Source organism: Pituophis catenifer, unplaced genomic scaffold (genome assembly GCF_029215685.1).
Source record: "Pituophis catenifer annectens isolate HBS135680 unplaced genomic scaffold, rPitCat1.0.hap2 SCAF_2, whole genome shotgun sequence".
NCBI lineage: Eukaryota > Metazoa > Chordata > Lepidosauria > Squamata > Colubridae > Pituophis > Pituophis catenifer.
In genome coordinates this window covers 165,048,901-165,074,750 of record NW_027256882.1, presented here as the reverse complement: position 1 = coordinate 165,074,750, position 25,850 = coordinate 165,048,901, and the positions used below count along the sequence as shown (strand labels likewise).

The 25,850-nt window shown below is 42.5% G+C and overlaps 1 protein-coding gene across 1 annotated transcript in view; it reads left to right on the top strand.

Moving 5' to 3' along the window:
• LOC139312834 (nuclear receptor subfamily 1 group D member 2-like) overlaps positions 1 to 25,323 on the top strand; it is a 40,298-nt gene extending 14,975 nt beyond the window's left edge. The window contains exons 2-8 of the mRNA XM_070937964.1: positions 12,252 to 12,542; positions 13,582 to 13,670; positions 14,804 to 14,948; positions 16,184 to 16,704; positions 18,109 to 18,294; positions 19,055 to 19,265; positions 21,648 to 25,323. Of these exons, the coding sequence (XP_070794065.1) occupies positions 12,252 to 12,542; positions 13,582 to 13,670; positions 14,804 to 14,948; positions 16,184 to 16,704; positions 18,109 to 18,294; positions 19,055 to 19,265; positions 21,648 to 21,844 (1,640 nt within the window). The 3' untranslated portion in view covers positions 21,845 to 25,323. The remainder of the gene's footprint in view (positions 1 to 12,251; positions 12,543 to 13,581; positions 13,671 to 14,803; positions 14,949 to 16,183; positions 16,705 to 18,108; positions 18,295 to 19,054; positions 19,266 to 21,647) is intronic.
• The last annotated feature ends 527 nt before the right edge of the window (positions 25,324 to 25,850 follow it).

Below are 25,850 nucleotides of genomic sequence, written 5' to 3'. Positions count from 1 at the left end.
CTGTAATGGTGGGTGATAGATGAGGCAGATGCAACACAGTTGAAAATCATGCAACTGAGAGAAGAGCAATGCAGCAAGGGGATTGCTTCTGCAGAGAGGGCCATTTGCTACAAAAAGCTGCAACATATATATATATATATATATGAGTGTGTGTGTGTGTGTGTGTGTGTGTGTGTGTGTGTGTATATATATATATATATATATATATATATATATATATATATATATATATATATACAAGAGTCAATGTAGAAATTAGAATGGCTGACAGCTGTGAAGATTCACTGACCAGATATACTGACCTTGTGTCTAGCAATTCACTTTGACAAGTTGCAAACAGCCATGGAATTCTACATTTTAAGACTCTGGACAAAATGGTCTTACAGAGACCCCTCCTTAGCAGGGAATGGATGCTCATTCAGCTTCAATGGAGAGCTTTGTGTCCAAGTCCTTCCCTGACAATGCCACCAGCCAGGGGTACCACTAGTGTGTCCATTACAGGTTGTCTTAAGTTGCAATCCCAATTTATTACCACAGTTGGGATTGCAACTTCCATTGCTAGGGAATGTCATTAAGTAATTTTGCCTGATTTTATGACCTGTTTTAGGCACAGTTGTTAAGTGAATCATGCAGTTATAAGTGAATCAGACACCCCCCCCCCATTTGACTGCTTGTCTGAAGCCCTCTTGGAAGATTGTAAATGGCAGTTATGTCACACCCTGGGATGCTGCAACCACCATAAATATATACCAGTTGCCAAAGCTCTGAATTTTTATCATCTGACTTCAGAGATGCTGTGGCGGTCATAAATGTACTGGTTATAAGTCACTTTTTTTCAGCATTACTGTAACTTTGGCCATTAAACAAATCATCATAAGGCACCTGTATTTATAGTTCAATATGGGGCAAAAATAAGTCCTGCTTTGTGTTGAACTGTAAACATATATTTATTAGAAGAAAAGGGCATTTCTACCTCATATTAAACCATAATGTGTTTTACTTAGTTCTGGCTTGGTATGACATATAGGGTCAGTTGGCAGATTTTTTGGCAAGTCCATTTTATAACTGGGATTCACTCATACACACATTTAAAGCTGTTCTGCCCCAGCTCCGGATTCCCAAGGATTGTGACACACACCAACGGTCCTTATCAAAGTTATAACGTACCAAGAATAAAAAAAGTCCGGCAAAGGTTGGCAACCAGCCCAGAAAACAAGATACGATAAGACACTCATTCTCCAAAATGCTCTGTAATAATTACACGTTGTTTCCAGCAAGAAATTACTAACTGCATATGACTTAAATAGGCTAAGGGAGTAGCCAATTATCCTCAAACCTTACTCTTGAGGAGACCTCCTCCTGAGTAGCCACTCCTGCCTTTTGGCAGCCCTGCGTGCTCGAGCATTGAGGAGAGGCTCCTCCACTTCGCTCTCTCCACTTGAAGGAGCCTCTGGAGGTTCTGAAGGCCCTGGCTGAGTCTCTGCCTCTGGCACCACATCCTCTTCAGCCTCCTCGCTGTCCGACGCGAGCGCCGTCTGTGCAGGCTGCTGGCGTGACCCCACACCAGCCTCTTCGTTGTCGGGATCAGCCACGATCCACGCAGGCCGCTGGCGGGCTACAACAAAAGCCCAGATTAAAGCAACAATCTGGGTCCTCATTTTACCAACTTCGGAAAGGGTGGAAGGCTGAGTCAACCTTGAGCTGATCAGGATCAAACTCCAGGCTGTGGGCAGAGTTTGCCTGCAATACTGCCTTCTAATCACTGCACCACCAGGGCTGTGAAGTAAAAATAGTCTTCCTGATTGAACCAGATCTGAATGGAATTAGTACACTCATTTTTAATTTAATGCAGGAGTCCTTAAATTTTTCAGCCCATCAACCTTTTCATGAAGTTTTGGATTGTTTATCAATACCTCCCCCCAAACGGTTATTGTATGAAAACAATACTTTAATTAATAGTACCTCAAATAATAACATAAAAACAGCAACAGATAATCCCATCCAACCTTGGGAATTGATATTGACTACTTTGGGAAACCCTGCTCTAATGGAATGCTGGGAAGTGGAGTCTGGTTTGATGGCTAAGAATATCATGTTCTCAATCTTTATAATCAACAAGCATTTTTCATCATATTTGGTCATGGAGGAAATGGGCAGAGAAGAATGCAACTTAAATATCATTTTCAGAATTAGATATGGGTTGCTCTGCTAATAGCCGAGATTGTAAACTAGCAAAAAGTTGCAGTCTCCAAGCCTCTTGGGCAGGGATTTCCAAACTTGGCAACTTTAGGACTTCAAATCCCAGAAATCCTCAGCCACCCATGCTGGCTGGGGAGTTCTGGGAATTGAAGTCCATAAGTCTTACAGTTGCCAAGTATGGAGAGCCCCTGCTCTTGGATGTAGTGGTGAAGGTAATGGCTTATAAACCAGGAGAACTGTGAGTTCTAGTCCTGCCATAGGCAAGAAAGCTGGCTGGCTGACTTTGGATTTAGCAGCCCAACTCACCTCATACGGTTGTTGTTTTGGGGAAAAAGAGGAGAAGGAAGAGATATTTGTATATGTTCACCACCTTGAATTACTTATGGTAAAAATGTCCACTGTTGCTATCACTTTCTTGTATTCCCGTTGTGTGCATTGGGTTTCTTCACATATTATTTTTTCCAGATTGTCTGCCTATCAATATTTACCTGCTTTCTCTATCTTTGGTTGCATCATTTAAATAATAATGCTAAACAACAATCTGATTTGGGAATTGTTTTTAATAATTAAATAATGGGATAAAAATTTAGTGAAATGTTGAGTTTATCTCAAGTTTGTTTTGACTCCTGATCATTACATGAATAGTTTTCTTGGCACCAATATAGAGCCACACAAGCTTTGAAGATGATTTGGAAGTGCTTCAGCCCTTGTGTCAACATAGTCAGTACTCTGTTACTTATTAAAGTGGCTCACCTTTTTTCAGGCTTCTGTGTTAATTCAAAAGTTGCTTTAAAAGTTTCAGATTTCTTAATGCAGCTGCATTTTTTTCAGGCCTGAAGATAGACTGATTCAGTGAGTAACAAACTCAGAGGTGTGCTTGTGTGACATCTGAAATGGTTCTTCCAAATACTTTTCAAAACATTTTGAGATATTTTTCCCAACTTCCCAGTATATTGTATAGTGAGGAATTTCCTAGTGGTATCCCATCCAAATATAAGTAGGATCCCATTTAACTTGGCAAGCTTGGCTAGAAAATATCATTTATTGCAACATAATCTATACAAGTAACAAATTACCTCACTTATATGTTAAAAGTTAAACCATGGCTTGTAGACTTAGATGACTACATTCGGACTTCAAACACATGCTACAATATATAGCTTAGACTGATATAGGAACTCGTCCTACTATTTTGGATTCTTACCGGTAGTTTAGCTGAATTGAAAAACAGTGGGGAAAATGGGAGGTGACAACTGAAATTAAAAAGTTCCACCTCTGTAACATCTGGAAGCAGCTGGAGCTATTAAGTTTGCTTTGGACACGGCAGGACCACACAGGTCCTCTCCGGTCTTCATTAAAATAAGCCGAATTCTTCTTGGAGGGAAGATACTGCTCCTTTAAGGAGCCCATTTTGCGAAACAATAAAGGTGCCAATAGAACAGCGATTAATAGCGTGTGTATGTGTACACCGTGGCATCTGCCTACAACGTGGGGAAGCATCTGTTTCTTTTCTTGGGATCGTGCAGTTCTCTGCAGCTGCTGTGCCATACGTCGGCCCTGTTTGCACAACACACAGAGCCACAAAATGAGGCAACCCCATTTTAACCAAGTTGATTGATTACATAAAATATCACCAAGCCGTCAGTGCATGCAAAAGCGCCTTCTCTTTTGCTGAATTACACTCCCCCCCCCCCGGCCCAAATTTAATTCCGGGATTCCACCTTCCGTGTTATTTTTGGGTTCCTTCCTAGCCGTAATTAAACGTGTAAGTAAGTCTCCGAGGCGCGCCTGGGCTCTTTTTCTCTTCTCCCCCCCACCCCCCCCCTCCTTCCCTCCTTTTGCATCCCGAGCGATTCGGGCGAAAAAAAGCCCCCGCCTGCCATCGGAATGGCCTGCGCCGCCGAGCCACGTGAATCGCGAGTCAGGTGTCTCCTCGCCCTGCTTTGGCTCGACTCCAGCACGTTGCCTGTTCCTGACAACTCGTTCAACGAGAGCTAGAAGAGGAGGACACGTGAGGCGCTGACCCGAATTTGGAGGCAAAGAAGAGCTGGGAACCGGAGCTCTTTTGCTTTTTTTTCCTTCCTTTCTTTCTTCCTTTCGTTTATTTATTTATTTATTTATTTATTTTTGCAACCTGCGCCCTCGCCCGCAGCCCAAACTTTTCTCCAGCTACTGGCAGAGGCTAAAAATAACCAGCACTTAAAGCTTCTCCCTTGGCACTGACTCACCGCAAACACTGGGACGGTTTTAAGTGGTGCCGTTAGCCTTGATTAACCCCACGCTCCAGCCCTGTTGGCATAGGAGCGGGTCAGTACTGTGGGGGCTTTGGGGGTGGGGGCGAGGAAGAGCTGGTTTTAATAGGTCAGAATTGGTCAAGGGTTGAAAACGAGAGCAGCGAAGTGCTGAGGACCGGGGGTGGGTTAGGGTGGAATGGAGATTTGTTTACCATATTTTTTTTTTTAAATACATAAATGCAGAGGATCTCCAGGCTAGGGGTTAACTGGAATTGAGGACATGCAAGTTAAAACTGCTAAAATCTCAACTAGGTCATCGCAGCCTTTGATGCTGCTGAGCTTGTTTTACTCCTCTAAGAGGATAGGGGACTCCATATGGGGCTGTTTTGAAGATAGAAAATGAATCGTGTTTGGCTTTTCTTCCCTCTTTTGAGGAGCCTTGGGGCAATTGCTGCTAGGAACAGAAATCTAAGAAATTTCCTCTACCCAGATGCATTTGAAGCAGCTGTTTGCTGCAAATAAAACGTGTCCCAAATACAAAACCACCCACAAGCCATTAAGGTAGTTTTCCCTACTTGGACTCCATAAGGCATGCCTGAAGACAGCATCTCCTAGAATGCCTGGACAGTGTAAACTCTCCAAAGGGCAGTGGATGAAGGTTTATTTTCAAGATGATGCCATCTAGCCAAGCACCTCCTGGTCACTATAGGGCAGACCTGGCCCACATTCTGCCCTTTGGTTGTCCCTATCTGACCCACATGAGGCCGGTTGGAAATTAGAAATTAAATATAAATAAGCGTGCACCATGCATGCAAATAGAACTGCATTGCTTTTATTTTGAAGGGTGTAGACATCACCTCAGCAGATGGCAGCACTTAACTAACCTTGGCTACTATCCGAAAGGAAGATTCAACCTGGGTTAGTCCTTTGATGGAAAAGAACTAGAGATGTAGACTGGAGTAGCAAGTTGGAAAAAAAAAACTTATCAAAAGAAGATAGGGTCAAACCACTTGGTCACACTGCTAAAAAAACTACAGAGATATATAGTCAGCAGGAGGAGAGCTGACTTTGAAGCAATATTTCTCTCTTGTGCACACATACACACAAATTTCTCTGAGCTCAGTATAAACCTGCCCCTTTTCCCCCATGCACATTTTTGTATTTTGTGTGGTTTCCTGGTGATTTAAAGTGCTTTTTTCATGCAGTATTATTTCCTCTGAACAAAAGCAGGACGAAGGTTAAGTATCATTAATTCCATACTAAGGACTTAATTTAGTATTGTACATGCTTCATTTCCCTCCTAGAATGGATGGAATTTCATAAGGGCTCAACCTTCACTAAATTTTATGGCTAGGGTTTTTTTTTTTAATTTGGTAATTTTTTAAAAAGTATTTTTTAAACAATAAAAGATAGTGCAAACTGAGTTTAAAAGAAAAAAGATAGGAATATAGAGGAAAAAATGTAGAAAAAGTTATAGAGAAATAAAAAGGTATTTAAAGAAGTAATTTATAATATTTACAGCATTTACAAAAATAAGATTACTCCCCCCTTAAAGTTATATTGCATAGATCACTTCTTCCCCTATCCAGCCCTTTTCGATTGGCAAATTCAAAAGTCTTTAACTCAGTTGTATCCATTTTTCAGCAAAAAGTCCACAAAAGGTTTCCGATATTTTATAAACTTGTCTAGCCTATCCTGATTTGCTTAGGAGATCAGAATGATCTTTGAAAGTCGGTGAGACCACATAGCCATCTACTACTTAGGATGTTGCATTCCATTGCAGAAAGGCATAGAGCACAAGTGTCAAACTGGCAGCCCGCGGGCCAGATGCGTCACGCACATGCCCTGCCCACCCCAGCTCCACGAAGGGGGAAAAACGTGATACGTCACATGACGGCAAAGTGACGCTATGAGTTTGACACCCATGTCAATAAAAGGATATAGAGTATCCCTTTATTAAAGTAAGCAGATATAGGTAGTCCTTCCCTTACAACCATTCATTTAGCAACTTTTCAAAGTTACAATGGCATTGAAAAAAGGGACTTGCAACCAGTCCTGTACAGAATCCCCACAGTCGTGTGTATCAAAATAATTCAGGTGCTTGGCAACTGGTATGTTTTTATGATAGTTGCAGTGTCCTGGGGTCATGTGATCTCCACTTGCAATCTTTCCAGCCAGCTTCAGAAAAGCAATTGGGGGGGAGGGGAGAGCTGGATTTGCTTAACCACCACATGATTTACTCAATTGCAGTGATTTGCTTAACCGTTATGGCAAAAATGGCCATAAAATTGGGCATGATTTACTTAACAACCGCCTTACTTATTTGGAAATTTGGGTCCCAATTGGACTTGTAAGTCAAGGACTACTTGCCTTTCTGCAATGGCAGAATCCTAAGCAGTTGGTGCCTATGGTTTGCCCACGGCCTTTCAAACATTACTTTAGTAAAGAGTTTGAGGTAATTTCTGGGCAATTCTAGCATGCTTCACCAAATCAAGTGATAAACGTGTGGGAGGAAAAAATACCTTGGACTTATTCCAAGAACTAAGATAATAGATTTATTCTCTTGTATAGAAGTGCAAATGGTAGAAGAAAACTGGAAAAAAATTGAGAAAAGAGAAAATTTTCCCCCCAGACCTTTTTAAAAAAAATTTCAGGAAAAGTAAAAAACGATGGCAAGAATAAAAAGCCACCAATGAAATTTCTTTAGAATAGTGAAATAGTGGAATATCACAAAGTACTTCTGGATTGCTATCCTTTATTCCTTCCATATGTTTTTTATTAATTTGTAATACATTTTATCTCAAATTCCAGAGTGCTAAATTTTCTGTAAATAGAGGACAAGCTGGACATTTCAGCTCTCAGGCTGAAGACTGATCTGATTTCAGACTCTTCCCCCTTCCAAGGATTCTGCTCCAAGGTTGCTTATGGGATTGTCTGCTGATAATACTTTATTTTGGAGCTCTTTGGATCTGTTCTCCATTAGGCCTCAGAGGACATAATTTTGTTTTATGATCATGTGGATGGTCTATTTCTGCCTTCATTGTGGCTGTTTTCTGCTTTGGCAAACTGACCAAATTAAGAAAGCTGAGGTTTCTTAGGATTCTACAGTTTATAGTTTCATTTGAGGCAAAAATTAAAACATCTTAAAGTTTCCCTGTCTGTTTTTTTCCCCCAATACCCCAATTGTTTTCTCTCAGTAGCTTAAAAATTACTGAAAATATTATGTCTCTGTTCTTGTGTTAGCATCTCTGGCGCTTCCAAACTGATCCTTAGGCCTTCTCAGGATAAGGAACAATTTGCTTCTTTGATCATTGCATACCTGACAATAAAATCAAGGAATACCTCATTAAAGCTAAGGCCAAGAGCTGTAGTTCAGCTTTGTTATTGCTGAGCTTTTTCATTATCTGAGTTTATTGTTGTGTGTTTGAAGATGGTTGGCCCATCTTTCTAATCTAGGGAGGCTGAGTTCATGTAGGCTTGAGGCCAAAGCCGAAAGATTCCTGGTGCCTCACAGCCGTCCTCTGAGCATGTTCTCATTGGATACAAGGCCAGAATGGTTTTAAAGTTGGCAGCACTCACGGAGGCATGAGTGAATGGCTGATGCCCTTTTAAGCCCCACCATGCCTGTGAAAATGGAAAAGAAAGGCTGTTTATTTTGGGCACATGTTTTTCAAGCCAGAGGTTTTGCAGGATAGAGTTGACCGGTGACAATTGGTGGTGGAGACAGCTGAAACCCCTTGGGTCAATGGGAAGACGAGTATGGAGAGGTTCACATGGGAAGTACATTTCCAGTTTTGCTGTGGGTTCCTTGGGGATGTGTTAAGCTTGGGCACAATGTAAGGGAATATTGGCTTCTGCTAAACCTCTGTGGCCTACTTCATATAGGGGATGAGAAAAATTGTATGCAGAAAAATAACAAAAGAATATGGCAACTTATATGTAGTGGAAGGGATGGGGGTCCAAGAAACAAAAAATTAATAATAATAAATGAAAAGAAAGAGCAGTGGGGGGGGAGTGTCAAACTTTGGTGGAAAGGGCATATGTTTGTTTCTCTGGCATCTCCCTAGTTAGGGAGGATCATGTTGCAGTTAATATGGAAGATCTTACCAGACTTATACCCTGAAGAAATGCCTAGCCCTCGAGCACGCAATATTGGGCTGGATGGAGAAATGTTCCTGTTCCTGTTCAGCCAGATTGAAATCTGAGGGGTTTTCAGAAGACTTGCTTTAACATGCTGTTAACCACTCCTTTGAGTAGGCAGGTAGGACAAACTAGCCAGATGCTGGGAATAATAGGTTTATACCACCTGTCATGATGCCCAAAAATTGGGTGGCAGGTGCAGGCTGAGGCAGGTGGATGTTCTCCTCCTGTTTGGTGCAGTACCTCCTGCACACCTCAAAGAGAGCAAAATCCGTGTTTAAAAATAATCCATCTGATAGATCTCAGGCACGTTGCAGGTGAAGTGGGAGGGAGCAGTCAACAAGCGAGCTGACTCCTTGACTTGTTCTGCCAAGGAATGGTAGCGCTGGCTGGCAGTGAATGGCCAAAGACGGCAGTTCTGACCTCATGGCTGGCAGTGTCTGGAAAGAACTGGTAGAACATGTAATTGTGAAGGGCTCCATGAAATAGCATTTATCACCATGGCACTGAGTGCTGCTGAGCCAGAATGGAGTAGGCAAAATGGAGTAGGTGCCTTCTCCCTACCCAATTAGGACAACTTAAATGCAACTGTTCCTGGTGCTCATGTGAAAGTCTCACAAATAACAAAAAGAGAGAAAACAATTAAAAATACAGCCATGCAAAGCCTACTTTTTGGCCAAATTAGTGGAAAACCTGTAATATACACCCAATGTTGATAGGATAGACAGCACACAGCAAAAACAAAGTCTGTTTCCTGGTTTAAATTGAACTGTACATTATAGGGCTAGGCCTCAAGATTTTTTAAAATACAAATCCAACACGCTCTCAGAAAAGAACTAAGCCCTGTATTTTTAAGGAGAAGATTTGACAAGTGCTATAAAAAATACCGGTTAAGTATTACCCAGGCAGAAACCAGGTGTTCGGCTTTGCCTGCAGCCCAAGTCACATCCAATGATTAAAAGGGAAAAGTGAGACCTGCAGCAGCCTAAAGGGGTGAGGGCCTGAAGTTGGGCACATCCTAGCTTTGATATCAAAAACTGCACCAACGATGAACTTAAATGTTGTGTTGGGAGAAGAGAGAAAATGCTACTTTAAAACCGGAGCAGTTAAGCGTGACAGAGGTATTTCCCTCAATGAACTGCAGATGAAACAAAAGCAATCTCATGAACATATGTCCCCATCCCCCCCAAAAGTGGTTACTCGAGCTTGTTAGACTACAGTTATGTAGAAAGAGGCCTTGAGAGCACAGGTTAGCCTGCAAATCTGACCTAATAGCCTTTATCAGATAAGGGACTATCACTTGACGTGGCCCATTTTGGTTGTGAGTTGACCTTCCCTAGTTAATTCCTTGTTTTGGCTGGATGTATGTGCAAGCTGGAGCTCCATCCTGACATTCCTCTATTTGTAACTTCATGACAAGCTGTTGCTTTGTTATCCAATAGTCTTAGATTGCTATCTAAAAATACGGAGCGATAATCCTGCCGTTTTAAATACTCCCTGGGAACCAGGGTGAAGAACTGTGCCCTGAACCAAAAGCAAGGCTGGCTTAAAGGTTGCTTTCTGGAATGACTTTCTGCAGAGCTCTGGGGTTTGGTTGTTCACCTGTATGGGCCATTTGTTTACCCTAGTTTTCTACAGACTGGGCCTCTTGGGCCATGCTTCCTGCTGTTTCTCTGGTCTTGTCCAGCAATCACATGGAGCCTGCATGCTTTCAGCTGGTCATTGGCTTTGTACCTTGAGACGTACTTGGCAACAACTACAGAACAGATCAGAGCCGTGCACGAAAAGATTTTTTTCAGGGAAAAAAAAAAAGGGGGGGGGAATGATGATTTTGGGTGGCAGTGACCTAGTTCAAATAAGGTTTCCCAACTTCCTCCTCTCTGACATCCCATGTATAGTTTGGCAGGTCAACCTGTTGGCAGAAAGAAGACTGGAAAAATGAGACACTTGTTTACTGTTTCTTACCAGGGTCAAGAATAAGAAGGGTGGGCTTAAATCACGAGGGCCGAATAAATGCCCGGGTTGCAATTTAGCTCTGTGTATCTCCTGCACTACAGCTTGTAGTGTATGGCAGGGGTCCCTCTTGGGCAGAAAAGATTGCCATCTGGGTACAGAGCAGTGCCTTATTTTTGTTCCTGCTGGGACTGAGTGGCAGTTCGGTAGCATAAAGGCTGGACTCTGTTGGTGGCCTACAGTCTTTGTAGGAGAAATGGAGTCATCGTTTTTTTCTGTGTTTCTGTAGCAGTGCCAGGCTTGGGGTGGGGGTTGTTTGTTTGCCATTTCTAAATGGCAGCTGAGGAATAAGAAGGATCTGTTTGCTTCGTAGCTGTCCTACGCAGTTGTTACTGCATTATCCTTTTTTTAAAAAAAATAAATAAATAAAAACTAGGAAATGCAAGAAGGTTGAAAGTGAGAAGATGCTGTGGCTTGACTGCTTATATCCCCCTCCCCCCCTCCCCCAAGAGCTGTGAACAACTCACAGGAATTGCATACTCAAGGCCTTGTCCAAAAGCACTCTCTGATAATGTAAATGCAGATTCTTGACCTCTGTGTCTTCCAACTAAGAACGTCATTTGTGTAGGCAGGCTGTTAAGGCCTGTGGAAATGCAACACAGCAGTGCCTGCATTTGTAGAAACTGCTTCCATCCTCTGTCTCTGCTCACTCACAGACAATGAAAGCTTCTAAGTGCCTGGATCCTGCTGCTTCTGCGGCCATCAAGAAGAAGAAAATGGAGTACGCAAAGCTAGGAAAGGAAGGTTAAGATGTAGTTTGTTGCTGCTTGAAAATATCCTTCGCTCTTTCATATGTAGGATCTTATATTTCTTGAACGAGTGACCTAGAAATGTAGGTCTTATTTTTTTCAACAGACTACTGGAAGCTTGTATAGCTTATGACCCATCCAGCCAAATGCAATTTACCAGTCTTGTTTCAGAAACAACTTGCCTGCCTGCCTGCCTGCCTGCCTGCCTGCCTGCTTGCTCGGAACTGCAATGAAGGCAGGGAGGTCTCTGGCAGGCCCGCTATAGTATGTGCCTCACAGGTATTCACTTTAGTCAGGCATAAATTGTACAGGCCATGACCTAGTGGGATGATCAGATTGATGGTAGCAGCGTCTCTCTCTATAAAGAGTCTATCTTTATTTTGTTTGAAGTACGTGACATGCTTGAGGCAAACCATGGTCGGAATTGTGTGAGTTAATCAGTGGGGTATGGGTAACGTCATCCTTGGACAGGATATGGGTTCAGTGGCTCTTTATCTTTCCCAAATGTGTGCTCTTGCAGAGATTTCCAGCGAGAACACTGACTTGGAAGGCAGCCTTTTTTTTTTTTTTTTTTTTTTTGCAGATTCTTACTCCCTCTGCAGTGCCATCCATAGTTCATGGTTGTCAGCTAGACCAAACCAGAAGGATAAAACTACTTTTACTGAGATTGGCTATAATAACTAGAATCTTGCAAGTCTGATTGTGCTGTTCCTCCTCTTCCTCCTCCTCTTCCTTATACTTCAGTAAATTAGGGAGTTTTCTGCCTGACCTGCTTCCAAATGCTATTTCATTGTTCTGGACTTTAAACATGTTTCAGTCCCTTTTGCCTAGGTAAATAGTTCCTGCATATTCCCACCAAAGTCACCTTTCTTACTCTGCACTGGGTTCAACTTCTTTCTCCCTTCTCATGCACCAGGTGGCGTGATCCTGTATGTGGGTTCAACAGCTGGTTCCAGCCCCACTCCAGGCAGCCCTCCCAGTGGATACCTGGTGTCTTCACCCCAACACTCGCTGCCATCCTCGTTAGAAGAGCTGACCCTCACCGAGATTGGAGCCATCAAGCCACAGCAGGCCAGCTCCCCCTCTTCACCCAAGGTAGCCTTCCAGTTTCCCGAAGGGATCTGCTACCCCAGCAAGGGCCAGATCCCCCCAACACCAAATAAGGTGCCTGCCACCAAGCAGAATGGAGCTACCAGCACTTTCACAAGTAAGTGACTTTCCATATACAACTCCTCTTCTCAGTTTAATATAGGTGGAGTGACATAATAATCATTCCATTGGGTCTGTATGGACCTGGGATCCAGATAGAAAGACTAACAACCGTAAATTCTCCTTGAATAATTTACAGTTGTTCTTCTCTCTTGTTACTGCTCTTTTGGGTGCACTCATTTTCTGACTTAATCAAATGTTGAAAATCACCCATTGCTCAAAATCTTTTTGCTTCAAGCAAAAAAGTGAACCATTAGAGAGGGCGTAGATCTCTGCCCAGTCCCTTGAAATTTCGAAACCCTCCTTATTGGAAGCATAGCATTGTTTTATTTACAGTAGCTTTTTGCAAGTATATTGACAAGGTTTCTGGGCAGTACTAAGCTGTATTGTGATTTGGTCCCTTATGATAGTTACAATAATGAATCATGGCTTTTGAATTTTGGGTTCCACTGAATGTGAGAGGTAAATTTAGTCAGCGGTGAGTTAGTCAAACATGTTTAAATGGTAGTCCCAACGTGCAAAATCTTTCTGTACAGGTGTGCATGTGACCGATGTCATTTCCATTTTAAATAAAAGTTCAGATGGTTTCCATTCTGATGGAGCTAGTCTGACACTGTCAGCCTTTCTCAACTGTTACCCTCCAGGTATGCTGAACTTCAATTTCCATAATCCTATGGTAATAAAGGCATGCTGACTGGGATTATAGGAGCTGACCTTTATTATTTCTGGAGGACAGCAAATTGGGGAAACCCAAAGGTGCCTTTTCCTAAAGGCAACTGGACTTTCTTGTTTTTTCTTTCTTTGAAAAGAAGAAGCTTCTGGGATGAGATGCAAAACGTTTTCAAAGAAAAAAAGAAGAAAGTCCAGCTGCCTTTTGGAAAAAACACCTTTGGGGCAACCGTGATCTAGATGATGAAGAATCTCCATAGACCAGTTAGGGAAAGTTACTTCAGTGGGCTGGGTCAGAGAAGAGGGAGATTGAATCAGAAATCTGGGCCTGGCAGGGAATTAAGATCGGTTCCTCTCTTCCTTTGCAGAGACTGGTGGGATGGTGTTGCTTTGCAAAGTTTGTGGAGACATTGCTTCAGGCTTCCACTACGGGGTTCATGCTTGTGAAGGATGTAAGGTAGGTTCATCCTCTTGCTTTCTTCCTCTTTTGTTTGTTTCTATTATGACAAGACTGTAGAAGACTTAAAAACATCTTTGTTTATAAATAGTTCAAGTTGAAATGCTCAAGATGGATTGGTTGATTATGTGCCCTAAAGACAGTGGTGTCAATTTTTAGTGACCATGTAGATGGGTTTTCTCCAGGATGATCTTTCCTTAATCTAGTCCTTCAGGTCTTCCAATGTACCCATTGCCACTATAATTTGAGTCCATCAACCTTGATGCTGCTCATCCTTTTCTTACCTTTCTTGCTACCTTTCCCAGCAGATAAGTTTCCAAAGTATGATCATTTGAATCTGGTCACTTCGGTCACCGCTGAAAACTTTGGGTTGTTTTATTTGATTTATTTATTTATTATTCAAATTTCTATACCGCCCTTCTCCTTTCGGACTCATGATGATCCACTAGCTTGTTTTATTAGCTGTCGATTGATGTTCTCAGGAGCCTTTCCAATGCCAGTGTTCAAAAGAGTCAATTATCCTGTTTTTTTCAAAGTCCAAAATATTTAGGATACTTAATATAAAATCCTACACTGGCAGGCCTATTGGCATGTGCAACTTGAATTGAAACTGAGTTTTGTTTTCGATCCCAGGCTAAAGAGAAACTACTTTAGTTAATGGATTCTCCATTAACATGCAAATTGAATTAATTTATTAATCCACAAGTTGGATTCTCCATTGGTTGTTTGGTTTCTCTAAAATAAGAACTACAGTACCAATAATTCTTGATTTATGGCCACAACTGGGATCAGAATTTCCATTGGTAAAGCAGTAGCACTGTCCAGTATCCTCCGGTTTTCCATCAATTCAGCTGACAAAACAAGGAATGTTTCAGCCATGTATTTTCTTCCAAGTAAGCTAGAGCCTATCCACTTGCCAGTTGTTCAGTTGACTCCCTGGAATCCAAGGGAGGATAAACCAGCTTTTGTCTTCTTAGATACCTTCAGCCAACATTCAGAAAAAAGGCATGAGGGATACTCCAAAGCTGACACCAAACAGAGTAGAAAGTTGAAAACCAGTAGACTCATTTTACATGTGTCAAGTTTGTTGGCTCACCTCCCCTCTCCTCACTCTTCTTTCCTGGGGCCCTCAGGGTTTTTTCCGCCGGAGCATCCAGCAGAACATCAACTACAAGATGTGTGTGAAGAATGAAAACTGCATGATCATGCGTATGAATCGCAACCGCTGCCAGCATTGCCGCTTCAAGAAATGTCTGGCGGTGGGGATGTCAAGAGATGGTAAGCATCTGGGTAGGGTTGGTCTCTCTTTTGTGGCAGTGTGGGTCTGTAACTAAAGGCTTGAAGGCAACTATGATGAATTCATTTGAATGACAATCTATAGTCATGAATATTTGCTTCATGATCAGGCTTTGGGCAATTTTTCAAGCACATTAGAATTCACTGGCTAACACTGAGAGCCATTCAAGTGGATTCTCTTTTCTTGAACAGCTCTGAGACAGAAGACATGAAGCAGGAAAACCTCTGGAAGGCAACGTGCTCTCATTTCCATCCTTGGAATGGAAAACAAACTCAGCTCCCTCCTCCCGTGTCCCCAAATTGCACTGCCCAAATTTAGCTACTGAATTTTGGCAGAACGATTTGTTTTGAAGCTCTTCAATGATGGAAATGAGAAATTTGCCTCCCGTATACTTACTCCTCCCTTTCGCCAGTGTTATAAACCACAGCGGTCCCCAGCTCTGGGAAGGCTGTTCACCCCCTTTTTAAAGGAACAATAACTTGGTGGTTGCCTTTGCTTAAAATGATTGGGAAATGGCAGAGAGCGGTAGGGAAACAAGCAAAGGCTGGGCTGATACCAAGACATGCTTCGGTGTTAATGTATTTAGAGGGATAAAAGCTTAGTCCCAACTTTTGGCCTGTAGTGCTGCCTCTGCAGTCACTCTCCCACAAGGGTACAATGTCAGCAAATGCTTGGTTGATAAATGATACCCTGGGCTGATTAATGCTTTTGTGTCAGAATTTGCAAAGCAGGAGAGAAGGATGGGGAAGAGCCACTTGTTTGCAGAGTCCAAGCAGTGTCCTTTGATTAATGGGACAGTGGCTCTCCTAAGTACGTGACCCAGAGGCCTGAGAATCTGCTTATAATTTTGGCTTTATGGCGGCGCTGCTGGCTTGGGAAGGAGGGTTGGATCTGGTCCGCCCTCTCTTTGCTGGAGAAAAATGAACAAGGACAAAGTGCTTTGCCACCACCTGCTAAATTAGTGTGTGTGCCTGAAAGTTTGCGTGGGCTTCCCTGAGCATTTCGTATTAAGTGACGTTTACAAATCGTGCAGTTTTCCTTATTTCCCCAGTTAGAGATGCCATCTTCGGTACAATCGTGTTAGGGTGCGGCTTCTCTTCCTGTAGGGCTAGGGCACAGAAGAAAGTTCTACCTGTTCAGTTACTTTACTGCTGCTTGTTACAGCTTAATGTCTCCTCGACCCTCAGATTGTCACACTCCTTCTTCCCTTCCACAGCTGTGCGTTTTGGGCGCATCCCTAAGCGAGAGAAGCAGCGCCTGTTGGATGAGATGCAAAGCTACATGAACAGCCTGAATGAGGTCCCCATGGATGTGGGCCTGAGCTCTGAGGCGGATGCTCCACCCAGCCCTAACACCCAGGAAGAGGAGGCAATAAATGCCATCTCCAGGGCTTACCACGACATCTTCCTCAGCGGGCAGGACCGTCTGGGCAGGCGTAGTAGCTCCCCAGGGGCCGAGGCTGCCCCTTTGACCAACTACAACGAAAAGCCGCAGCTGAATCATTCCCTGGGTTATGGGCAATACGAATCAGCCACTCTTCGCCTCTCCAGCTACAACCCTCAAGAACCATCCTGTTATGTTGACAACAGTCCCTCATGCTACGGCAATGAAATCTTCCAGACCCAGCAGGCCAATTATCTGCAAAATGCTGGATGCTACCCATCCTTTGATTTTGGTTATTCTGAGGAAAATGCCCAGAGGAGCTGTCCATGGCGGGGAACCACCAGAAGAGGCATTGTAAGTAGGCCAGACTTATACTGGGGAGTGGTGGCTGGGGATGTGGAGATATCCACCCCATACAGGCAGCTTTCTTGAAATAATCACTCTGCACATGCCCTTTGGGATTATTTCCTGCAAACAATTGTGGGAAATAGTACATGATGACTGATGGCACCTTCTCCCAGAGAATTTCTGGTCAACCAGAACTCAGCCAAAAAGCAGCTGTAATCCTTGACATCCCTCTGCTGTAAATTGTTGGTAGTGCAGTGGAAATAAGAAAGCAAACTAAGCAGGATTGGCAGAACAAGCTGGCATGGTATCTGTGGTTCCCATTGCCGGTTCCTATCCTTGTTTAACTATTAAAACTATTAAACTATTTAAACTATTAAAACTATTCCTGTTTTAAGTCAGGAATGGCACTTGCTCTAATTTTTAAAACCATGAACCACAGGATTGAATAGTAAAAGTGGTGCCCTCCAGATGGAATGGCTATGATACCCAGATCAAACGGTACAAGGTAAAAGAGCTGTGTACCACAAGCAGCTGCCACCACAAATGTAAAATATCTCCTGCTGTTGGCAAATCAAACAATTGTTTGTGGCTCTTAGTTTTACCAAGGAAAGTAAGAAATGAAATAGCAAGTCTGGTGTTTTCTCTTAAATCATCTGTATGAGTTCATGAAAAATTCTAGTGTTTTCTTTTTTGTTTAGAGCCAATCCATTGTTTTAATAAAACAATTTTTTGCTTTTATTCGCTGTATTCTCAAATACAGTTTAAAAATGACAATTACCCTGTTTCCTCCCAAATAAGACATCCCCTGATAATAAGCCCAATCGGGCTTTTTGAGCACATGGCAATAAGGCCAAGCGCTTATTTCAGGGTTCAAAAAATATAAGACAGGGTCTTATTTTCAGGGAAACATGGTAGTTGTTGATGGCTGGTCCACATTGGCAAGCTACAGAGTTTACTGCTAAGACTGTTTGAAATGGTGGCATATGAAAAGTGAAAAATGGCAAATCGACCCCTTTTACCTTTCTAGTAATCCAAGATACTATTTAAAACCTTTTCATCCCACTTGGGGTGCTGGTGTCAGTTCTGGAAATAACTTTGACTGGAAGGAAAAAAAAATACAAATATCCTTTTTTCCAAAAGAATAGCCAGTGAGGCAAATTACCCATTTATCATTCTTCTTTCTCCTTCTCCTCCTATCCTTTTACCAATTCTATCCTTTCATTACATCTGGAAGCACCTTTGTAGCTAAACTAGTTTACCATGTATTCTAACAACAAGGCTACCGTGTTTATGTGTTGCAACTTTTAAAAGTATTAAATAATACCATTTGAGTGTTAAAATGGATCATTTGCATTGAGCTTTGCTTGACCAAACATAACCTTTTTCTGTCAATCTCTTTGTGGCATGTAGGCTTGTCCTCTGAATGCCACTCCTTATTGTGGCAGTGGCAAGAGCAGTCAGCAAGTGTGGGAAGAGTTCTTACAATGCTTCACACCAGCTGTCAAGGAGGTGGTCGAGTTTGCCAAGAGCATCCCGGGCTTCCAGTCGCTCTGCCAGCAGGATCAAGTCATGCTCCTCAAAGCGGGCACTTTCCAGGTCAGCACTGGGTCATCCTTTCTGTGGGCAGCCCCCCCCCCCCAAGTCTGTGTAAAAAAACGATTGATGCAACCTTAGTTAGCCTCAAATTCTTTTCTGCATTGTAACAGTGTTCAGCGTGATTTTTTTGCTTTGGAGAGAAGCCATGAGAGAGCAAGAATGAGGAAGCGCAGAGATACGGCTTTTTTGGGATGGGTTTGTTTTCCACAGTCTCAAGGGTTATGGAATTGCTTTTTAATTGTCAAATAGTTTTGCTATCATCTGGAGAACATAATTCTTGTTGGCAAGGTTTCACGGGAGCTGAAGCTGAGACCTCCCTGCAGACTGCATCCTTGTTGCTTTTAATATTGGAACAGGGAATTTTTCTTACAATTAAGAAGGCACTCTCCTCTCAGAATTTGGAACTGTTTCCAAATAGCATTCTTGTGTCCCAGGAATTGCCCAACTGTGGAAAATGCAAGTAGGGACAAGAAAGTTGTATCTACAAATCTTTATCAATTTTACACTTGGACTAGATTACTGGTTAGGCCTTTGGCTTGCTTCCAAGATGTAAACAGCACGCATGTGAGAGATCTCACTTTTCCAGGCTGGCCACCTCCCCCCACCCAAATTTCTTTGTGGTTTTTCAGATGTAGATGATAACATGCTTGCTCTGGGAAAATATGAGTTGCTCGTTGTTTCTTCATTCAGTCGAGAATGTGTTTGTCAAAAAGATGTGTCTTTGCTTAGTGACACTGTTCCACCATTCGTCCTTTCCTAGGTGCTGATGGTGCGCTTCTCCACCCTCTTCAGTCCCAAGGAGAAGAAAGTAACATTTCTGAGTGGGGAAACATATTCACTCGGCAGTCTGCGTTCCATGGGCATGGGCTCTCTGCTGGATGCCATGTTTGAGTTCAGCGAAAAGCTCAGTTCCTTGAGCTTAGATGCACAGGAGATGGCCCTCTTCATGGCTGTGGTCCTTGTCTCAGCAGGTGGGTGTGAGCTGTGTTGCAGTGATACAACCAGACTAAGGCTTTGGGTAGTGAGACAGACTTGTTGCAGGAGCTCTTGTACAGTAGCTTTTGCTAAAGGCCTTCCTTCTCTACTGTAATTCTGTGATGGAGACTATAGCAGTGATGGCTAACTTTTTTGCCATCACGTGCCAAAAGTGGGGGAAGTGTGTGTGTGTGTGTGTGTGTGTGTGTGTCGCACACCCATAATTCTATGCGCCCCACCCCCTGCACTTGCGACCGTCCCGCGCTCCCCGCGATTTTGGCACGCGATGGCACGGTGGGCCCGGTAGGCCTGTTTTTTGCTCTTCCCAGGCTCCAGAGCCTCTCTAGGAGCCTGGGGCGGGCAAAAACGGTCTCCGCACCCCCCAAGAGGCCCTCCAGAGGCCAGAAACAGCCCATTTGCTGACTTCCGGTGGGCCCAGAAGGCCCGAAAATCAGTATGTGCGCTGGAGCTGAGCTTGCATGCCCACCAATATGGCTCTATAGGTAGTCCTCAACTTAACAACCATTCGTTTAATGATCGAAGTTGCAACAGCATTGAAAAAAGTGACTTATGACCATTTGTCACACTTACGACAGTTGCATGCTCACATGATCAAAATTTGGATGCTCGGCAACTGGCGTGTGGTGTCCCAGGGTCGTGTGATCACCTTCTGCAACCTTCTGGCAAGCAAAGGCAATGGGGAACCCAGATTCACTTGACAACCATGTTACTAACTAACAATTGCAGTGATTCACTTAACAAGTATGGCAAACATGATCATAAAACGGGGCAAATCTCTCTTAACAACTGTCCTGCTTAGTAATGGAAATTTTGGGCTCACTAGTGGTCGTAAGTCGAGGACTACCTGCCTTACAAAGGATCTCATAGTTGGAGTCTGTCTGCCAGTAAGATCATTTCTGTAACCACAACAGAATGGAACCCAATTTGGTATAATGGAAGAAGCCTGCAAAAGGAAGGATGAATTAAAAAATAAATCCAGCTGGACTCTGGGGAGAAAAAAACAGTCCCCCAGTGCATCCCATTGGAACGGGCAATTGAGCTGCTTTTTTGACATTTTCTGATGAGAAGGAAGATATTTAAGTCAATCATACAAAGAAAGTTTTCCCAACGTAGAGACATATAGGCAGGTTCTAATGGTGTTGCCATTTAGAAATGTGGATGCAGTTGTGATTATGCTAAAGCTATGGTAATGGGTACAAGATTAAATTTCTTAGAATTCCATTAAAATTCCTCTATCCAGTGAGCAAGAAAGTGTGTGAGAAATACCTACTGAAATTTCAGAAGTCCAGCAAGTATTAAGTTTATCAGAAGAGTCTATTCTGTCCTTTTTGTGTATCTAGAAGAAACCGATTATGAAGGGTCAAGCGCAATGCAATATAATTAGATGTACTGTGTAATTCTGGTTATGTTCCATGCCTGCATATACCCTGCATTGTACATCATCTTATGTAGAACACAGATCACTTTCATATTTTGTACTTTATATATTTGATAATAGCAGGATGTTTCCAATAACTGTGTTTGATATTGACAATCTAGTGAAATAGTGCAAGTGGTCCTTGACTTATGACTGATCAATTAATGACGATTCGAAGTTATGACAGGCTTCAACCTGTTCTTAAAGTTACAATTGCCACCTCCCCCTCCTCCTTGATTAAGTGATCAGATTTTGGGTACTTCGGCAAATTACAATTGGTTGCAGTTGGGCCCATGGTCATGTGACTGTGATTTCTGACTTTTGCTGGTTTTCAACAAAAAATGCCCCTTGGATATGCAGGATTTAGTTAAGGACCATGTGGTTGGCTTAACGACCATATGACTTACTTAAAGACCATGATGATTCACTTTATGACATTGTAACAATGGTTGTAAAATTGAGTTTAGTCATGTGGCAACTCGACTTATAACTGCAATGACTTACAACTGCAATTCCAGGTTCCATTTTGTTCGTAAGTGGTTTAATTCTCCCTAATACAGGTAGTCCTCGATTTACAACAGTTCATTTAGCACTGAAAAAAGTGACTTATGACCATTTTTCACACTTACGACCATTGCAGTATCCTCATGGTCACATGATCAAAATTCGGACACTTGGCACTGGCTCATATTTATGACTGTTGCAGTGTCCTGGGATCATGCAATCACTTTTTGCAACTTTTTGACAAGCAAAGTCAAATTCACTTAACAACCGGGGCAACAACTGTCACGCTTAGCAACAGAAATTTTGGGCTCAATTGTGGTTGTAAGTTGAGGACTATACCTGTATGTTGTCATTTTTCCAAGGCAGCTAAATCCACCCCCTCTTTTCCATGTCTTCTTTGTCTTCATTTTTAACACGTTTGTTTTGGTTTTCCCAGATCGCTCTGGGATCTCTGATGTGGATGCTGTTGAAATTCTTCAGGAGACTTTAATCCGGGCCTTGAGAACTCTAGTAACCAAGAAGCATCCGGATGATTCCACGCTTTTCCCCAAGCTGCTTCTTCGTCTCCCTGACTTGAGAACTCTCAACAAGCAGCATTCAGAGAAACCTCTTGCCTTCTGGATCAACCCTTAATTCCAGCACATTGATCTCAAAAGCCCCTAAGACTTTAGGAAAGAAAGAAAAAAAAAATCCACCATCAAGTAAATTTACTGCAGCGGACTAAATGTTGCTCTTTGGGAAATGACTGTAATGATGAAATAAGAGGTGTAGAAAGGACACAACAAAGGCAGGAAGCCCACGGCCCCTGGCAGCTTGTTGGAGTAGATCCAGTGAGGAGAGAGATGGGATAAAGGAGGAAGGATGCATTTCCCAGATAGCGCTCTCCACAGCACAATGCAGACTGAAGATCATTTACGTGCCAAGAGAGATCAGGCAAACAAACTGGACACATCTGTTGTTTCTAAACGGGTGTGGGTGTGTATACACACGCATGCATATATTCACACATATATTTCCATACAGTGTTGTTTTGAGGCTCTACCCTGTATATAAAAAAAGCACCAGCTTCATTGTACATAACAGTAATCCTTGGTAGCTCTTGAGGGTGGGGCAAATGTAGGACCACCTGGTAAGGCAGTTACTCCCAAATCTAGCTTCCTTAATCTGCACGCTAGTGTAGCCCCAATCTCAAAACTTCTTTTTCTTTTCCTTTGCTAGTCTCTGTTCCCTTGCTGCTGTTCTCAGAAAGTGTGTACACACACACACACACACACACACACACACACACAAAAGAGATTTTACCAAGTAGATGGTTTCATCAAATAGGAACTAGAACTACTCAAGTTTTCCACCTCCATCCCCATCTCATCTCGGCAACCGATTAAGCAAAGCCCCAATTCTCTTTCATCATGTCAGGTATGAGTGCCTAGGTAATACATATTTCATAAAGATCTCAAAACAAAAATACAAAAGGTCTTCCATCAGTTCGTGGCAGATTTGCTCTCCCTTCTCGGTTGCGACTACAGCAAATTAAAGAGAGGTCGTAAGAGGAGGAAACCTATGGAGATGCTGTCAGTTGATTGGAGGTCTAGTTTCTCAGCAAGCGATAGGAACTTGATTGTAGTTGGATGATTCAAAAGAGCCACAGGTAGTCCTTGACTTAACAATAGTTTATTTAGGTTTTAGGTTTAGGTTTTATTAAATTTGTATACCGCCCTACTCCTGAAGGACTCAGGGCAGTGAACAGGCACAGGATAAAATACAGAAATACAAAAGTTAAAAACAATTTAAAACCAAATTAAATAATTTGGCCCACGACAATTAAAATCCCAATAAATTTAAAACAAATTAAAATTTCAATTTAAAATTTAAAAGAAAGGGGAGAAAAATTAGGCCAGGCCGGCTTGCTGGAATAAGAGGGTCTTAAGAGCACGGCGGAAGGTGCGCAGATCCGGGATCCTCCATATCTCCGGGGGGGAGCTTGTTCCAGATAGTGGGTGCCCCCACAGAGAAGGCCCTCCCCCTGGAGGCCGCCAGTCGACACTGCTTGGCTGACGGCACCCGGAGGAGCCCCTCTCTATGAGAGCGTACCGGCCGGTGGGAGGCTATTTGTGGTAGTAGGCGGTCCCGTAAATAACCAGGTCCTAAGCCGAAGTTATGTATTTAGATGTATTTAGTGACCGAAGATGTATTTAGTGACCGAAGTTAGAATGGCACTGAAAAAAAAGTGACTTATGACCATTTTTCACACGACATTGCAACATCCCCATGATCAAATGATCCAAATTCAGATGCTTGGCAACTGATTTATATTTATGATGGTTGCAGTGTTCTCGGATCCTGTAACACCTTTTGTGACCTTTTGACAAGCAAAGTCAATGGGGAAGCCAGATTCCCTTAACAAACATGTGACTAATTTAACAACCGTAGCAAGAAAGGTTTGTAAAATGGGCCAAAACTCACTTAACAAATGTCTCACTTAACAGCAGAAATTTGGGGCTCAATTCTGGTCGTAAGTTGAGGACTACCTCCATTGAAAGAGAGAAAGAGATTTGGATTAGCCAGTCTTCCTTTCATCTCTATAAGGTTCAGCCATAAGGAAGAAAGGGCTAAGCAGAGCAAACACGCCGAAGACTTTTCTGCTCAGCTTTTCGGATTACTTCTGGGCTTTGGTGCTTTTCTATCTGTTCCCCTTAAAGGGTGAAGTTTGAGATATTTCATCCTACAATCCCTTGGCCTCTCATTTTAATTCCAAATCCCATTCCCTTTTTAAGGATGGGGCCAAGAATCCCAAACCCTCTCCAAGCTGCCTTTCTTATTCTATTCAGCACCGTCTTTTATTATAGATTTCCCATATAAACCCAAGAGTTTTTTGACTAATTCACCCACTCATCAGTAGACTGCCTTCCTTGGGGAGTGGTGTGTTCTTTGCACTTTATATTACTTTTCTTTTAAGCAACCAGATTCTGTGCCAAGCAATGTGTAAATTATGACCTGAGTAAATTATTCAACATAAACAGATGCCGTATTTGTTTATTCTGCATAATTTATTCTGCTTCCACTAATCATGGACAGTGAAGGTGGCACTGGAAGCTATGTTGAATACTGAAGTTTCATCCTCTGATCTCTAAAAATTCTGTGGTTTTTCTGGATTTCTGAGACTGTACATCACAATGGCACATCAGTGTCTCATGCAATATGTATATGGTTTGGAGCACCAAAGGGTCACATGGGTATGTAGATTCAATTGCACTCTCTGGGTTTGTTTGTTTTTATTATTAATTATGCCCGATTGTGACACAGCATTGGAGAAACGGCTCTGACGGGCATTTGGGGCTTTGGATTTTGCTGAAGCCCAACTTGGAAAGAATAGAAAACGTATTTTCCCACAACAAATAGAAACAGAATGAAAGTGGAGATGTTCAGGATGCTAACTTCTGTAACCCCAAATTCTGTGCTCAGAACAAAGATGCAACCGCAAATGCACGGATTTAATAGACTTGAGAGCTCTAGCCCTTGAGAACCTAGGATCTATTTTTCCCCATATCGAATTACAAATTTAAAAGAGGAAGCCGACCCATTGGGATATTTTTAAAAGACTTGGAGATGACCAAAAAAAAAAAAAAAAAAAGTGGGGGGGGGGATCCTGGACTCCCTCTTCTCTCCAGTAGGATCTCCCAGTGTCCCTGTCTGGTTGTGGTCAGCCCTGCCTGGTTCTCTACATTGATATATGACAGGCTTTCCATCCCATTTACAGGAGTTCTCATAGCATGTTTGAATCACCCTCCTGTTGCATGATGTGGGGAATATTTGGTGTTCTTTGCAGGGTGGGAGGGACACTTGCTGCTGCTGTTCAACACTGCTTTGAAATGAAACCAAACGTTGCACTTTTTCTTAGAGATGTATGTAGGAACAAAGAGTCCCCTCCCTAAATTGAAGTATATTTGCTGCAATGGGAAAATGGAGAGGGGTTTATTTGCTGCTGCTGCTGCTGCTACTGCTACTGCTGGGAGTCCAAAAGACTCGTTAAAGATGCTGGCAAGGCAGAGAAAAGAGAGAATTTATTTTTTGTCTAAAATTGAAGTGCAATAAAGACATGAAAAAGATAAATAAAATAAATATTTGCTAACAGTACAAGCTTTCTGTCCTCCTTGTCGTTCAGGAGTTAGGATTGTGTCAAAAAAAAAAAAAAAGGAGACCTGGAATTAAGGAGAAACTTCCTAACCGTGAGAACAATTAACCAGTGGAGCAGCTTGCCTTCAGAAGTTGTAGCTGCTTCTTCATTACTGCAGGGTTTTAAGAGAAGACCGGACAGCCAATTGTATAAGGGTCTCCTCCTTGAGCAGGGGGCAAAACAAATTCTGATGCTTGAAGGAAAAGTAATGACGGACTTGTCTTTCCTATGAAAAGCAGTTCCTTTGTCCAGCATTCTGGAATGTTCATTTGCAACAGGTATTGAGAAGGTTTGCATTAGAAGTATTGCTGGCCATTCTAAAAATGCAGTGCCTGCTGTTCTCCTGAGCTAAACAGAAGGAACTGCTTAAGGTGGAAGTATTAAACATGGTTAATAATGAATTAGGCTGATCTACTTCAGTCCTCGCTCCTCTAGGGTTTTGCTTCTCTGAAGATCTTCCCATAT